General features: G+C 38.8%; 1 protein-coding gene across 9 annotated transcripts in view; it reads left to right on the top strand.

The window, feature by feature from the left end:
* Hdac9 (histone deacetylase 9) overlaps positions 1 to 18,435 on the top strand; it is an 893,084-nt gene that overhangs the window by 646,732 nt on the left and 227,917 nt on the right. For all 9 annotated transcript variants that reach the window (XR_004946518.1, XM_036205789.1, XM_036205785.1 and 6 more), the window contains 2 exons: positions 5,254 to 5,374; positions 9,915 to 9,964. Coding sequence is in view for 8 of the 9 variants with exons in the window: in XM_036205789.1 (XP_036061682.1) it covers positions 5,254 to 5,374; positions 9,915 to 9,964 (171 nt within the window). In the remaining variant the exon portion in view is untranslated. The remainder of the gene's footprint in view (positions 1 to 5,253; positions 5,375 to 9,914; positions 9,965 to 18,435) is intronic.

Below are 18,435 nucleotides of genomic sequence, written 5' to 3'. Positions count from 1 at the left end.
AACGGGCCCATCTAGTGAGTCCAATCTGCAACACCCCAAAAGAACACATAAACAGAAGTTACATGATCCCACAAATTAAAAAAAAAACTGGGAGAAAAGTTATTGAAGTCCTCAAAATATAAGAATATGTGTTAAAACCAACTCTTTTTAAATGTATTTATTCAGTATGTGTGAGGTGGGGAGGAAGACATTAGAGTAGGATCTCTCCTCTACAGTGTGGGTCTCAGGTTGTCAGGCCTGATAGCAAGTCCCTTACCCACTGAGCCACCTCACCAGCTATGCAAAACTATTCCTTTTCTCAGTTGTGATTACACCTGTGATTACACCAGGAAGGGCTGGATACCTGTGGAAAATCCTCCTGGGGCCTCTCTTGCCTCAAACACAGTAACATACATTGAAATTGCATTTTCTTCCCCAAGGCAAATTCATAAACCACAGTGAAGTGTGTTTTAAGTTTTAAATGCATACATTTTATTGTTTCACACAGGATCTTATCATCGAATGGTAAATGTAAACTTTAACATAGTTTATTCAAATCTTTGTTTTATACATGAGATGGCTCACAGGTAGCTATTGGGACATGGGAGAGTTAGGGCTGGAATTCGGGCTCCTAATTACAATCTGCTCTGTTCCTGTGTGGCCAATAGAAAGGAGCACAAACCTGCACGATGCCTGCTGCAACGCTTTCTTCCTTACCTCACTCCACATTCTAAACTCTGAGGAAAACACTGACTGCCAGAGAGCGTGAGGGGGTGAAGTAGCTGAAGGACTTACAGACAGTCTTGTATGTAGTAGTTAAACAATTGATTGCAGCCTGGAATGCTAAAAGAGATATACTTGTACATGAGTCATGAAAGCACGTTTCTTTGTTATCCAGAGAAAAGGGTATATGAAGGGTAATCAATGGAGCATGCTCAACTGTTAAATACTGCATATGCTGCAGAAGGCAACTTTGGTAATAATAAGTTACTTATCATCCATCCCCCCCACACACTCTGACTGTTTGCAGCTCTGGAGATTTCTGAGGGGGAAAAAAAAACTATAAACACATCCTTCTACTTACAAATAATGGAAGAAATCTTAGAAATTGAGACACTTTGGTAGACAATTTTGCATAATATGTCACTACTCTGAAAATGATTAAAGAAAACGGAGGTCCCCCCTCCCCAGTAAAGGCAGGTACTTTGACTTGTCAAATTTAAGTTGGACATTTTCTCTTTGTTTGGAACCGCCACAGAATGAGCCCTTTCATGTCCTCAATAATACCAAACCAATGCAATCCATCTGTTCTGCCAAATTATTTCTAGTTCCCTAACCAAAGGCACTGCTTTTTCATGCATTTTATCATGATTTTATGCCCTTTATTATATTTTACAAAAGGTTCTGATTCCTCCAGGGCCAATGAGAACTGATTAGGACACTGGCCTCAATCCAGGCTTTGAACACAGAAGAGGAAGGAATAGACTGTTTCCTTTTTTCTCTGTTCCTTGGCAGAAAAAAAAAAAAAAAAAAAACATGAATCTATACCGTGTGTGCACTCCGTGTGTGGGTGGGTGTGGGCAGGCCATGTTTTATCCTGTCACAGTATGACTTTGTAGATCATGTTCAGAACATTTCTTCTATAATCATGTTGCATTAAGGGGCTTTATTTCAGAAAGACTATTTCTTTAGGAAAGAACCATGGTGCATTGTGAGACTCAATGGTATAGTAATTTTACATGACTTTAGTCTGACTTCCAATTTGAATGGAAACCATCTTGGATCTGAGTTGATCTGAGCGTACTCATTGTCGCAGGGCAAGGACTCATTAAGCCTTGGCTCCTTTGTGATTTCAGTGGACATTGATTGAAGGCAGGACACAAAGGATGATAAAGGAGCAATGGACACAGGCTACCTCACAGTGTTTCTTATGAGAAAGACATTAGAAGAGATACAAGTACTTATTTCCTGCTCTATAGACAAAGATCCAAGGCCTATGCACCATGGAGGAGCTCCCCAGATAAACCATATCTTTTGAATGCATTACATGTCCCAATATGCTCAGAATTCTCAAAAATACCTTGGGTCAGAATATCATAGATGAGTTTACATAACCATCCTTCAGACCAATTATTTCTGAGAATGGTAACCATCTCCTTAAATTATGATGAACGAACAGAGCACTTTGACCCATTTTGTGATTCATTATGCTTTTGACCTTTGATTCTTGGGAGCATCTTGGGGGAAAAATGAAGAAAAAGGGCACATAGGAAATAGAAGAAGGAATGAGATAAAAATATCTATAGTTAACCCTAAACAAATTAAAGTCTAAATTAAAATGAGAAATATTAGATATTGGTATGAGAAAAGTTGAATGTGACTAGTGCAAGGTAAGAGTGGGGTGAGCCAGAGCCGCACCAATGGTGCTGAGAAAGAACACAGTTGCAATAGCTCAGCTGTCTGAGTTCCCACAGGAAGGCAAAAGTCTCAAACTGTGCTTTCTCCTTGTTCTTCTAGAGGTGGAGAGGCCTGTCAGTGGCTGGCTCCTACCTCTGCTTTCTCTCTAGCAGCTACAAAAGCAAAGGCGATTGGCAAGAAATCAGCTCTTCCTGTCTGTATCCCCAGAACCCAGGAAGCTGAGGCAGGAGGATGGTGACTTGGGGATCAGGCTGATCCTATCTCAAATAACAAAACAAACAATACAGGAAAAGAATGGTTACTTCCTTATAATTGAATACAATTATTTTTCAAACAATGTAGCTAGATGATAAAGAGATAGATAGATAGATGATAGATAGATAGACTGATAGACTGATAGATAGATAGATAGATAGATAGATAGATAGATGAAAGATACAATATTTGTGTCTATTGAGTTATCAAAATGAACATATAAACAGTCATACATTTTAATAATGAAGCAAGGATAGATTTATAAGATAGAAGTGGAAACTCAAAATGAGTTATGTAGAACTGCACAGCTACTTCCTTATTGCCTCAGTCTTCCCCAATGCAATTCAGCAGGAGTCCTTTCAGGGCTGCCATCCCTTGAGTGGCTGTCTACTACTACTATGAATCCTGAAACTGGTTATAGATTATTAGTTGGCACATGGCTGGGCATTCAAATAGAATGTCATTTGAATCACTGAAGAATAAGAAAAATATTTGAGGCAAGCATGGAGTGTATAGTATGTGACTAGCTATAAAAACACTATTGATGATGTTTCATTTTATACCAGAGGCAAAAATTCCATATAGACCTGAGAAAGTCTTAATAGGAAAGGAGAGGGAGGGACATGATAAGGGTTTAGGATAGTATAATATTCAAAACATTAGTCTAAATATCAGCTATAGAATTGACATTGTTAGCATGGCCTGGTAGAGCAGCCTGTAATCCCAGGCTGAGGTAAGAGTTTTGTAAATTCAAGGCCATGCTAGACAGCTTAGTAAGAGCTAGGCTCAAAATATAGTGTACAAAGAGTGCTGTGGATGGAGCTTAGTGATAGAGTGCTTGCCTAGTATACAGGTCTTGGGTTCAATCTCCAATAATCTAAAAACAATAGAAATAATTGACTTTATTTAGTGTGTTGGTGCTTTGCTGTGTCCTCATATATCATGTGTCTTTCTAAGTGGCCATCGTCATGTAACTAGTATTGGCTTTCTACCTGTTTCCTGACCTCTGCTCATTCTAGTTTTAGATGACCCAAACCATGGAGTTACAGGACTTCCGTGGGGGACTTTCCACCTCCTGAAATCTTTTAGTTAAACTTTGTCTCTGAGCTCTTGACTCTCAACTTTCTCTTACTCATTTTACCTTTTATTAGTTGTTTTAATTATTTTGTTGTCTTGGTCTTTCATAAACATTTCCAAATCTCTTGTTTACCAGCCATTCACTGACTTCTATGGGATGTTTGTTACTTGATCAGAGAAGTGTCTGATCATTACCAAATTTTTCTTAATCTTTCATATTAGAATTCTCATCTTACTTAGGAATACTTTCTCTAAAGTATATTCTTCTAAAGTATAGTTTTCTAGAACTATAAACTGGATTTACATAATGCTAAATGATTGATACATAATAATAGTATCAAGAACAGGGAACTTCTTTGTTATGGCAAAGAAAATTCCTGAAGTATCTGCTTGTTTATTTGTGACATGAAGGTGGTCTTGAGAGCCTTCTGCTTCCCATCATTCTCTTACTCTGTGGCCCCTGCCATTCCTCTCTAACTGTGACCTGATCATTTATTTTAATGACAAGCACAGCTCTGCCTCCTGCACAGTAAAATGTGAGGGTCACTATGCAGCCATATCTCTAGTCTGCCCTCTCAGTGAACCATATATCAACACTGAATGGCCTGCCTACAGCCTCATCCCCTTACACCCAGGAGGCTGAGGATGGGATTGTCCAGGTCCCTAGGGAGATGCTCTTCCAATTTACCTGGTGCTTCTTTCTTCCTCTGCAGCATGAAAGAACAGAATCTCACCAAAGTTCTGTGCATCAGTGTTAACTCACTGCTTTCTTGTGGTCACATATTCTAAGTGTAGCATTAATGTTGTCTGTGTAGTTTTAGGAAGCACAGCAGTTTTCAGAAGTGGAGGTGAGTTAACACCATATGTCAGAACAACTGTTATCAGGCTCAAGGACATACTAACAGAGGAATGTAGCCAGGAAGACCACATGTTGGCTAATTGAGATTTAGTATAATGCATAGTTTGGACAATTATGAGCTCAGTTCTTTGTTAGAATGAGTGAAATTTTCTCCAGAGTCTGAGTATAAAACATTGAGTCAGTCTCGATTGTTCAAATTATCAGCAGCACTTGTTTTTGTTTAATTGCAAATGTGTCACCAACTGATACTTTTATAAAATACATCAAATGAGTTATTTTAAGAGTGAAATAGAAATTGAAGACATACAAAACATCTTCTTCAGTCCAGTGTAACACAGAGAATAATAAATTTGCTTATATACAAACAGTAACCCCTGTTTCTTCTTAAGCAGACACACAGAAGAGTCAATTGCTAATTTCTTAGGTATAAGTTTATTTTTATGCCAGAAAGGAATAAGCTTTATGTCATCAGATGCCTATTTATCTGAATCTTGCATCTGCTCATTTTCCAATTTTTATTATGGTACTTTACCAAGAAAATCTATGTCACATTCTTGCATGATGAGTCTGAGCCGGTTCTTAATCATCTCAGATGTGACTTGAGCTCTCGTTTTTTTCTGAGTGCTGCCAGTGGAAGACTGTAAGTTGTTGTTGTTTTCTTTCAGAGAATTCAAGGTCGAAAAGCCAGCTTGGAGGAAATACAGCTTGTTCATTCTGAACATCACTCACTGTTGTATGGCACCAGCCCCCTGGACGGGCAGAAGCTGGACTCCAGGACACTCCTAGGTCTGTACAGGCCTCCATTCTACTGAGAACAGCACATTCCAGTACTGCCATTAGTCAATGCTGGTGTCAGCTCAGAATATTTGGCAAGCAGTGTGACAAAAAAAAATCAGTTTTTCCAGCAGTTGCTGCCTGGAATGAGTTGAGTAAGAGAGAAGCAAATGCAGGTCAGGGGAATTCTGCATAACAAATTGCTTATTTTTAAACTAACTTTTATTTGAGCCTCAGTTATACGGTATGTTTTCACATGTAGAAATATTTGAGTTACCAAATTTGTTTGCTCATCTTTTTAAATGGAAAGATCATAAGACTTTTTCACATCCCTTATGAAAAATTTTTTACCCTTATCTTTTGTTTTCTGTCTTTTACTTCTTATTTCTGAGCTTAACACATGGAGATAACAGAGTACCTTATTGAAATGAAAACTGGAGGTCTTAATGTACTCCATTAAATGTATACTGTACTTCTGAAACCTAAATATTACAGTAAATGCTGTAAGTAGAAAACTAATTATTATAATTTGTTTCAAAGAAACAGATGATTTTTTTCTAAAACTTTATCATATTTTAAAATAAAATTTAAGCAACAAGATTTAATACAGATACTTGAAACAATATTTTTTGAAAATATTAGTGCAAAACAGTAGTAGAAATTTGTATTTTATTGATAACCTCTTATAATTGAATAACAATACCTAACTTGGAAACACATGCTGAAATAATTGTATTTTACAGATTTAATTAACTTAAAATAAACATTTTAAACTTACTTCTTTTCTTTGAAGGAATCTATTAAATCAATCTTAAATTATCAAATTCTCTTACCTAATTCAACATTATTTCAAAACAACTTAAGGTAACTGGCCCTCAGCAGTTTAGAGCAAGTGTATGCTGTATATAGGAAGCATCATGGAAAGCAGTAAAGAGAGGTTAGCAGTTATGCACACATCCCAGGCTTTCTGAAATGAGTGGCAAGTCTCTATAATGAGTGTAAGCCCTTACTAGTGAGTCTGTGTCCCTGGCTGTATGTGGATCAGGACAGAACTGGCACTTTGAGAGAAGTAAGCAGAAAGAAAATAAAGAAATTCTTCAGTATTTAGAATTCCTCAAAGTTGGTTCCGGTAAGCAATTTATTTAGTACAACTAAATTCATGTATAACACACACACAAATACAAATAAGTCAATATAAATGTATATAGTTTAAATAATTTTTCTTGGTTCTGTGTATGTGGCTCAGATTGGCTTTGAGCTCATGGCTCTCCCTCCTCAGCATCTCAAGAGCCTGCCACCATACCTAGGTCTTTGTATTTGGGTAAAATCATACTTTGAACATACAGGCACTCTATTCAAGTATTTAAGCAGAGACATGTCTGTCTTTTAATTTGATAAAGATAGAAGCTCAACCTTCCTCATTTTTAGAAAATGTGCTCCAGAGTGTAATCAAGGCAGTCATTAAAGTAACTGCTTTGGGGCTTCATTGGAACAGACTAGGAGTGCTCAGGGTGTAAACATTAGTGAGCATGAATTGATGTATGCAGTCCTCCTTAGCAACCACCATTCCACATGTGAAGAACAAAGACATTTATTAATGAGGTGAGTTCTGAACTTGGACAACTTTATACTTTTTTTTTTTTTTATGAATTGCAGGTAACTATGTTGATCAAGGCAGCACTTTCAGTATGGGCTACCCTAGTGCAGCAAGCACAGGCTGCTACATTCTCTGAAGCCTTTGGGTCAGCCACTATAGTCAGTGTTGAACACTCAGAACTCCTTGAGCTTGTCTGGAGAATGAAAAGTATAGCTGATCTTCTTTAGTTCCTGCTCTCAGTAGATTACCAGGTTCTCTTAAAAGGTTGCATTAGATATTTTGTAGAATTTGGATTATTGTAGTTTAGGGTAATTCTTTTGTTTCCAATAGACCAGAATGATGCTATTCTGTTTGTAGAAACTCAGACTCAAGATGCTCTGTCTACTTCATCCATCCTGTTCAGTCCCATGCAACTTTTGGACTTCCCCAATTCTTCCCAACAAAATTGGAGGTGTCACTTCTAACTCAAAATTGATACTAGGCTCTGGGTGATTATGTTTTAAGATTTGAAGAAATATTTAAATAAAAATTCAATATGAACAGACCTACCAGTCTTTGTATCTTAAAAGACATCTATAGATTACAAAATAATTAGATTTTATTGTGATACCTATTTATCTATTTAGATATTCTAGGCCTTATATGATGATGCTTTGAAAATATTACCTTCACTAGTTTCTAGTAGAAGATTTTCTATGGCATTAATGTCTCATTCATTACTATTGCTATTTTTGATTACCTCCTGGCTAGTCAGATTTCAGTCCACTGATAAGTTAATATAGTGATGTAAAACAATAATTTCAGTAAGTAAAGTAATTTTCTTTCACACAACTAAATTAAAATTATCAATTACCTATTTCATTTTTATTATCATATAACTAAATAAGGTTTAAACATCTGTTTCCTCCTTCTGAGTACTGAACTCGGGTTACCATGGTTTGCATCCCACTAAGCCATCTCTCTTGTCCCTAAGTTTCCTATTGTGTTTTGTTTTAAGTGTCATTTACTGGTGCCAGTATTCCAATTTTAATACTATTATATAAACCCAAGGCTTTGTGCATTCTAGGCAAGTGCTCTGTCATTGAGCTACAGCTCAATTTTTTTTTTTTTTTGTTTATTAAGAGAGAATGTCTCTACCTCCTTGGATGTTTTTATTTATGCATGAGTTTTCTTTATAATTTTCCATGTCAGTTGTTGTATTAAAAGTCAACTCATAAAATTTATTGCTTTTAAAAAAGCTTTATTCTGTGATAGTACAGTCTCTTTTGTCTTAAACCACAAACTTCTTTTCGATTTGAATTGGCTTTTCATTGATCATCAGCAGAGCATAGGTGAGGTGGAAGTTTTACCTGGTTCCACCAATGATACTGAGCACCCTACCTTAATTCCAGGAAATAATCACAATTAATATTTCAAGATATATGTTAAATTTGACATTGTTTGTGTTTGTACTAATAGAACTCACAGAGATCCGCCTGGCTCTGCCTCATGAGTGCTGGGATTAAAGGCATGTGTCCCCAATGATATTTTCCTTATTTTATTGTGTTATGTTTTAAAAAATTTGCAAACAATGGAGAAGCCTATGATATACTTGATCTTACTTATACCTTAGGTAGTCTGAGATATGTAAATATATACACACATTTCTAGAACTAAGTTCCTGGTTCTGGAGGAGTCACTAAGTACTTAGAGTACTCTTGCAGAAAACCCAATTTAGATTCCTAGCACCCACATGATGTCTCATGACTACCTGTAACTCCAGTTCCAGGGGATGCTAAGCACACAGGTGGTGCCCATACATATATCCTGACCAAACACATACAAATAAAATAATAAATTAATAGAAAGGATTGACTGACATTTTAGAAACTATATTTGAACTTTTCTAAAAAATTTTTTTCAAGATAGGGTTTCTCTGTGTAGTTTTGGTGCCTGTCCTGGAGCTAGCTCTGTAGACTAGGCTGGCCTTGAACTCACAGAGATCCGCCTGGCTCTGCCTCCTGAGTGCTGGGATTAAAGGCATGTGCCACCACCACCCAGTACTGTATTTAAACTTTTTAAATGACAGTGCATATTTTCATAAACCTTGTGGCTTGAACCATCCACCCTATTGGAAAATAAACTGAGTAGATCACAGAGTTACTTTCCATAAGTTGCAATTTTTTAAATGATAATGAACAGTATTGCTGCATTAGTTTTAAAATTCTTTTGAGCTTGTTGTGGTGGTTCAGCACTTTAGAGACTGGGGCGTTCAACGGCGGCTGGGACTTCAAGTGCAGCTCCGGCTACAGAGTGAGTTGCACCAGGCAGCATTACACAATGAGATTCTATCTCAAAAACAGAAACAAACAAACAAAAACCAAAATTGTTTTCTTTCTGAGGAATGCAGAGTGTATTTCCAAATGCCCTGAAGGTGAAATGGGCTAGGCAGGCCAAATGTACATCCCTACCCTGCATTTGCCTTAACCCTGAACTCACAGTGTCCCACCCAATGAGGGCTTATGCAAAAGAGAGTCAGAAAGGAATGGAGATCAAGCACATCTTGGAAGTATGGGGGGAACTGCTCTAGGCAAAGAAATATCGGGAAGTTTTAGCTGATGCTCAGGCCAGCATCTTCATTTGAGACTGCAAAAGGCCCCTTGGGAATGATAATTTGAAAATTTTTTGTACAATAAACAAGCCAATTTTTAAGCAAAATTTCATTTACAGGTGCTTGTTCATGTGAGATAACCAATTCCCTCTGTGTGTGTGTGTTTTCTGTTTTCATTTGTTTTGAGTTTGTCCTGTGTACATGTATACACAAGCAGTGTGTTCTGAAAATTAACTCTGATTGGTCTAAATTTTCTTTAATTTTCTAATAAGGAATACATATGGCATACTATATGTTGATAAATACCCAAAGAGTAAGGACTGTCCATTCATAATGTTTGTGTTTCATATCTTCACACTGTGCAGGTGATGATTCTCGAAAGTTCTTTTCCTCATTGCCTTGTGGTGGACTTGGGGTAAGTATAAATTTGTTTCTGCTTTTAAATTCCATAAACTTATAAAAACTCTCCCTTGATTTCTGAGGATTGCCTTGCAGAAAGGGCTATGTGACCTGCTGAGCTTGTTGCCAAATCTGGAGCTTCCTGTGCAAAACAGATTTATGGATTTTGAGATGATGACAACATAGAATTATGCCAAATGTGAGGCCATTGCATTCAAGTTGTGTGACAAGACACACATTCCCTGAGACCAGCTTTGTTAGACATTCCTAGGAGAGATTTTTAGGTAGTTTTGCAGCAGAACTCCATTTTCTGTAGGATTTCACCAGCTGTGCACATGCATCACATTGCTGGTGAAAATGCAGCAAGTCACACAAAGTGCGATGCATTATGGGACATATTGTGAGCCCCTTGAGGTTGTTTGTGTCTTCAATAATTAACAAAGACTTTTGACCCAGGATATTTATACCACATTTCAAGGACAGATTTGTTCAGATGAAGCAACATATGTAGAAAAATGTCTACATTTTTGTGGATGATTAGAACAAACCCTATAGCCTACAATCTATTTAAAGTTAATCCTTACCAGTAACAAACCTTCATTCTGTAACAGAAAGTGCCAAGTCATGTTGGGACAGAATAACTCTATGTCAGGTTTCCAGGGACTAAGGCATTTAAATCAAGTAAAATTTGTAGATTTTGAAGAGAGAGAAGAAAATCACGTTTTTGACAGTTCTTTGCTAGGTCTTATATAGAAAATTTCCATAAATTTCTGTTTCTGTTTTGATTTTAATGATGCCTAGCTTAGGAATCACTTCCTGTTCCCTGATCTTGCCTCTCTGGAAATAAAATGCGAACACTAATCAATCCATTTGGACGGGACAGTTTATCACAACTGAGTTTTTTTGGGAAGCTAGGAAAATGTGAACGTCATTTTTAAAAACATATATGGTTATTGTCCCTGCACACATGACTACTCACCACATGCATGCCTAGCATCCAAAAAGGCCAAAGAAAGCATCAGGTCCCTTGGAACTGGAGTAACACACAGTTGTGAGCCACCTTGTGGGTGTTGGGAATTGAACCCAGGTCTTCAGCAGCAAGTGCTCCGAGTCACCCAATCATCTCTCTACCTCATACACAGTAATTATTAATGAGACCCTGTGTGGAAGGTGGGACATTGAATTTCTGGAGAAGTGACATGAATTTTTAAAAATCACACAGCCGGTGGTGAAAGGCTACAAGCACTGATGTGCACACTCCCATGTAGACGGTATGGAGCAGCTTTTCGAATTCTTCTGTGGGCTTCATTATTAACAGATGGCCGCTGACTCTGTATTCACCCTCCAGCCTCAGGTGCCTGATGTGGGCCCTTTCTTAGCAGCTCACCACCGACTTTTGCTGTTTGATCCTTGACACAAAACAGTCATCCCATGTTAGTCCTGGCTCCCTGTAGCAAACTCCCTGTGGTGCTGGGAGCTGGCTGGACAGCTCTGAAAAGCAGAGGATCAATGACCTTTGAACCGGCTTCAGCCTTTGCCAGTGTGTTCCGCTATCCCAAGTGGCTGCTCTAGGAGAATGAGTGCATCCTACTAAACCCATACCAAGTTAACTTAATCTTCTAGCTAGAAGATTAAGTAACTCTCTAAGTACCTAAAGAATGAGTAGTAACTGCTCCTGCTGGCTCTGTATACCCAACATGAAGGAAACTGGGCCACAGAAAACCTCCTTATTATTGTCCTGGACGTCCCCCTGATGAGGATGGTGGCAGCAGTGCTGGTGGGTAATGACAGTACAGGCAGAGGTGCGAGGACAAGTGGGGCAGGCGGCCTTCCTAGCACTGGAGAAGGTTGGAGAGGACTTGAGAAGGACACTTAATTGTCAAATTTTCCTCTGTCTCCTGGGTAGGCCCTGGTAAATGTTTGTGTGTGTGTGTGTGTGTGAGTGTGTATGCATATGTGCACACATATGGCAGGGCCAGGCTTTTAACTTGATGATGCTATGGCAAACTTATATGATTCAGTAATTTTGTGTGTTTGTGCAGTTATAATTAAATTTTTGTCTGTTATTTGTATGTATATGGGTTGTGGAAGTCAGCAAAACTTTGGAGACTTAATTCTCTCCTTTCACTATCAATTCTGGAGCTTAACTTTAGGTCATCAGGGTTTCCCAAAAGAATTTTTACCTAATGAGCCATCTTGGGCCTACAATTATTATTAATTATTACTGTTATTTAAATGAACCAAGTCACATTCTTGACTTTGTCACATCCTTAGATTTTTAGTTTGGATACAGCCCTAGGAAGAACTCTGGGTCCTTTGGATTTGAACCAGCCTATATTTTCAGCTCCAGGACAACCATAGACATAACATATACAAGAGACAGCCAATGTGAACTCGGGGTAGTCCAGGTTAGAGGTATGGGTGCACCATGGAGGTTTGGAATCGTTTGGTAATTGCTTTTGTCTTAAAACACTCCTCTGGTTCAAATTATCTAAGATAGACCCATTGCTTTCAATTCAAAAGTACTCGGTGATTTCCAATCTTTAATGCAAACTGTCATTGCTTTGAACACAGAGATTCATACTCTCTGGGTTTACTGTGCAGCTACTGAATGTTGATGGATTAATTGGCTTTTGAGGAGATGACCAGGGACATTATGAAATGAGAAAATCTCTGCTTCTTATTAGATTTTCCCTGAGACTTGCTTGCAGTAATTGGATTCTTGGTCAGGCAGCTCATGGGCAAGCAGCCTTTAGGATCCTTTAAAATATACTCTCCGGAACTGTTTTGAGCGACAATGTCAGGTTTCCAAATTTCTTTGTGTTTGAGTCTCATTTTCTTAGTTACCAGGGCATGACTCATTTCTAATTATGAAGTAATGCCACTGCAAGAAAACCCACCATTTGAAAGAGCATTTTGCCAAATCTGAGCCTTGCCCATTGTATAGTGAAAGAGATCATTAGGAGACTCTGGAAACAATAGCCCGAGCAAGACCATGTTAGTTCTCTCTCCTCGGGGTACATCACTAAAAATAGTGATTATTTTCCTGGCCATCTGACCTACTGCTGTGTGAAGAAATCTTGAAGTCATTTCTCAGCCTTATTTTACCCTCTTCACTTGATAGGCCAAAAGAAAAAAAAAAAAAAAAAACCACAAACGCAAGGACGAGCAGGCTTTTATGATAATGTCGTCATCAGCTCCCAGCTTCAAACGCTTCTGTGGCTTTTGAGTTGTCATTTATAACTTGGAACTGAATCGACCCATAATTCCCCTGGTACACTTAGAGAAATTGATAACAGACTCTGCGCTTCTTTTATGGCTCAGAGGAGGCAACTCCAATCACATCACTATTGGCAGGCAATATTATTTTTTGACATGGTTGTAAAAGTATAAAGGGGCTTATGGCATTTGTTTAGATGAGGAATGGACTCTCAAGCTGTGCTGGGGTTTGTGGGACCCGATTAGTGAGAAGCGGAGGGAATATGGTATTTGCAAACAGGATATGATTTTATATAAGTTTGGGTTTCATGCTCTGTTCCCTGGGGAGAGCCCCGTAGACAGCAGAGAATTCCACTTTTATCCTACAATAGACCAGACCCCTGTGCCAAGATGCCGAAAAGAAGGCTGGTCACTGAGCAGCTTCAGTCCTTGAGGAGAAGAGGAGGAGCTGGGAAGAGGCCGAGCAAGTACCTAGACCTTGTGAGAAACTCCACAATGCATAGACAAAACCTGGGCCTGACTTGCCTGTCCTGGATGGGCTGGAAAATGAGGCACTGTGAGATTAAACCAAGACCCCATCCCCAGCAACAGGCTTCTGACCCTGGGGCACCCATACAGCTTTTATTACCAACTTTATTTTTGTCTGTGTTCTCTATGACGGCACCTGGATCTCACACACTTACAGGGTTTACGGATGTCACTTTTATTTCATTGTATTTACTTACTTGCTTACTTAGGGATGGGAAGAGGGAAGAAAAATGATTGTGTGTGTTCGGGGATTGGTTGAAGGCTCATTTCTATTGGTCTGAGGTTTCCTGCAGACATTTCAGTTACTTGCTAATAATTCTCAGAAGGCAGGTTTGGATGAATTATTGTACATTTTCTTTCCTCCCCTCAGAGCTGATATGTATGTTCTTCCCTCACATAAGCAAATTTACAGCTATGTGTATTTACATATATGTGACCACAAACATTACAACATGAGGAACTCTCATGAAAACATGCGTGTTGCACCACATGGGTAGCATTGTTGTTTTTATTTCCCACACTGCACTGTTACTTCACTACCATTATTACCCCAAGAGCTGTGAACAAAGTCCCATGGCAGACCATCTGAAGAGTTGGTCTGAATTTTCTTTTCTATTGTGTCATACTAAAGAAGAGTTTATTGACCAAATATATGGACATACAGTTAAATCTAATGTAATGAGAGGTTCGGTCAGGAATGGGATTTATCTGTTATTTGGAATCATCCTCTTCTAAACAGCACTAGTGTATTAGGAGTATAGGAGTATAATGTGTGCTGTCAGATGGTGAGTGGAAGACAGGAAAAGGCCCAGGATTGCCAAAACTAAGGAGACAGAACACCATTTTCTCTTCCTTGGGACCTGTGGTGGCATGGTTTGGTTGAATGCACTGTGGAGTACAGATGAGTGGACTTCCAAAGCAGAAAAGCAGAAAGCAGGCATAGGGCTATGCAAACAGTCGTGAGTTGGGCCCTGAAAGAGCTGAGCACTCCGCAGTGAATGTTTGTGTGAGGTGTGTGTGGTGAATAGGTATGAATGCAGGGCAGTAGGGAGGCAGCCTGACATAAGTGCTTTGGCCATGATGACACTCCATACTACTGACAATTGCAGCAACCTGTTGTCATTTGGGAGAGAGTTTTCCCTCTCCCAACCCACTACAGCACTCAGTGTTTAAGCATGCCAAACATGTGGCTGTTCCTTAGGTTTTGATATTGACTGAGGAGCCTCTTTTATCATAAGTCTATTTCATCACATATTATTTCCACCCCCATACCTCCTGGGGAACAATGCCTTTTACTACATCCGCAGAAAGAGAAGCGGGTAATGTCTACTGTTCAAGTGGAGTAATCACAATAATGTCATTCCCCTTAGATTCACACACAGCTTAAAGCTGGCTTGCAGTCAGAGCTTGAGTCGAATTTAACTACATGTACTTCCTCCATCTCTGCATCAAACCAACATCAGCACCCTCCTCACAGCACAAGAAGACTTGTCATGTTTTGTCATATCTCTTTTCCTTGTCCTCTGCCTAATGGCATTTGGATTTGCATTAATTTTACACTTGGTACAAATGATACTAGCAGGATACCCTTGACACCTGCAAAAGTAAAATTGGTAAGACTGTCTTACTAAAACTGTTTAGTCTTATTTCATGTTGTGAATTCTACTGAAAGCTCATGTTGCCCTTGAATTAAAAAAAATGTAGCAAAAGTTATTATTCAGGAAGTGTCTAGTATTATATAGAGTGTACGAATTGTGTATACTCAGTTGTATAATAGTGGTGGGTACTGACAACATAACATTACCTAGTGTTTACTGTAAATGTTCAAATTTTATAAATATTGAGACCAAAGACAACTTAGCTGTAAACTCTGTGATTGCTGCAGGTAAATTGATTTGACGAATTTTAACTTTTATATAAACTTAAACACATATAGTGTGCTGCTGGAGAGATGGATATGTAGTTAAGGAAAAAGACTGTTGTCTAGAACTTGGGTTGGAGTCCCAGCACCCACCTGGTGGCTCACAACCATTTGTAACTCCAGCCAGGAAATCTGATACATTCATGTGGCACACTTACATACACACTGGCAAAACATTCATACACACTTAATTAATTAATTAATTAAAAATTATATATGGTGCTATGAAATAAAAACTCAGAAAACTAAAACATACTGACTATATATATTTAAACATGAAAACATCTGATTGCCACTTCTAACTAACCCTTAAGAAAAATGAAAGGCCAACTAGAAATTCAGAGTAAACAAAGGAAATAGAACTATTCAGATAAAAGAAGTCTTGTGACAGCTTGCTGTGTGGTAAACTGAGTCCCAGCTCATCCTTTCCATTTTGATGTGAAAATATCACACTCACAGTTTTCCTTTGTCATACTTCTATATCCAAGTACCTCAGAGGCAGAAACCTCGCCTTGTAAGAAACTGAACTCCAGTAGATAACAGCAATTGGGCTGTGATCTGGTCTGTCTGTGACCACACCCTGAGAGCAGCTGATCTGGTCTGTTTGGTCTCTATTCACCAGTTTTTAGGGAAACAAAACTTCTGTTTTAGTTAACATAAAATGAGATATTGTTTTTCTCTTAAAATCCTAAACAAAATGAAAAATAATCCTGATCCAACTTAAACACTAGTGAGGGAGAGAAATCAACAATGGTACATATGAGTGTCCATGTGTATTGTGTGAGTGTATGTGTCTATGTGTATGCAAGTATGTGTATTCTGTTGTATGCGTCTCCCCCCACCTCTCTCTCTCTCTGTGTGTGTGTGTGTGTGTGTGTGTGTGTGTGTGTGTGTGTGTGTGTGTGATGTATGTCATATAGAGAAGTAAACAACAGTGTGGAGCCTTGCGTGGCTGGAATACTGACCTGGAGTAAAGTGGGAAAGTGCTGCCTTTCAGATTAGAATAGAAATCATGAGGGTTGGACTGAGAGCCCCAGAATTTTTTAGTGACTGACTTGAAGAGAGTCCAGAGAATAGAGAGTTCTACTTGAGGCAGTATAGGAGCAATGAGAACTCAGAAGGCGAGGAAAAGGTCACAACTACCCAGACTCGGAGAGAGCCATCCCATCTTCACTGTGAAGTCATGGACAACTGTGGTAGGGTTGTTTTGTCCAGAACTCAGAGTAGCTGCACTTCCTTTTAATTTCTGGATTTTGCAGTGGCAGGCCAGTATGGAGGACCGATGAGCACACTTTGAAATCCTAAGATCTCTAAAGATGCAGCCAGGAATGTCAGGAAGAGCATAGGTACAAACACACTCATCTAGACATTCAGAGGTCTAGAACTTACAATTGGTATCTGGGCTGAATAGTGTCTGTGTGAGTGACCCCAGTGTCAGTCCCTGAGGCTGTTATTTGTATACACTTTCTTATTTAAGTTGTCAAGTTGATGTTATACACTGTCCTCTAATATCCACCCATTTTTAGGTCTGATTCAGAGTTCCTGACATTTGCATGTGTACGTTTGTGGCTTCCTACCTGTCATTTGCTATGCTTTGGTCTCATTTGTCTTCATCTCTTTCCTCCTTGTTTATATCTGAGCCACAAGACATGAACCAGTTTCATTAGGTTACTATATGGCCCAAGGAATAACATCTCAATTTTTAAAATAAAGATTTATTTATTTTTATGTATGTGTGCCTATATGCATGTATGTGTACCACATGCATGACTGACTCTGTGGAGAACAGAAGAGGTGTGGGATCACCTGAGACTGGAGTTATAGGTGTTTATGACCCACCCAAAATGAGTGCTGGGAACTGAGCCCAGGTCCTCTGTGAGGACAGCAAGTGCTCTAAAGTTGATCCAGCCATTGATCCAGCACCTGACTTCTCCATTTTTATGTCTAATTCTGTGTTATAGGAACATATTCCATGGAACACAAATACTGGTGTCTACATTTTAGAAATGCTGTGTGCTGTCATATGCCAGTCTTTACCCTCAGTGAGTCATGTAGGATTATGTTCGGTCTAAACGGCATTGGCCTGAACTGTGCTCAGAGGACTGACGTTGGCTCTGATACTATCCATTAATAATTGGGGTGGATAAGATGCTTTAGAGGTGAGTCCATAGAGAAGCCAGTGAAGCATGTCATAGTAGCATTTGAAAAATTGGGATGATTCACAGCCTCACAGAAGAAAATGGCAGTTATGTGGGGGAAGCTTCCATCTATTTTGCTTCACAATAGTCCCAGGCACCTCATTCCTAAAGATATAACAAAGACTTTGCATCCTATAGAAAGAGGAACTAACTTTCAGAGAGGCCACTTACTTGATTCACACAAATAGGAGATGTTGGAATAGAGGTGGGTTGACTTCTTAGCTCTTAACCCCAATACTGTGCACTCACACTTTGCCATAATTTTAACCTCATATGACTGTCAACGGTCCTGTCTTGAATGAAAATACCCAAGCCACAAGAAAAAGCACAATTTCTTCTTTTGCCAAGAGCATTTTCTTCTTTATTAAACTACTATGAAGTGCTAAATCTATGCATCATCATTTGGGGTTAAAAAGAATTGCATGTCTGTACACAGCCTATCATTGAGAAATCTATGCCTTGGACCAAAACACTGAGATGATGCAGAGGAAATCTCATTCCATACACCTACTGAGTCATCTTAATCTTATTAAGCTGCTCTCTGTAAAAACAAGGCTGTAACATTTGCCATCTGTTGAATATAGGATTAGCATATTGTGAAGTATTTCTTACATGGTATAT

This window comes from Onychomys torridus, chromosome 14, assembly GCF_903995425.1.
Source record: "Onychomys torridus chromosome 14, mOncTor1.1, whole genome shotgun sequence".
Lineage (NCBI taxonomy): Eukaryota > Metazoa > Chordata > Mammalia > Rodentia > Cricetidae > Onychomys > Onychomys torridus.
Note: the sequence above shows the minus strand (reverse complement) of the source record. Positions and strands in the feature narration are given on the sequence as shown.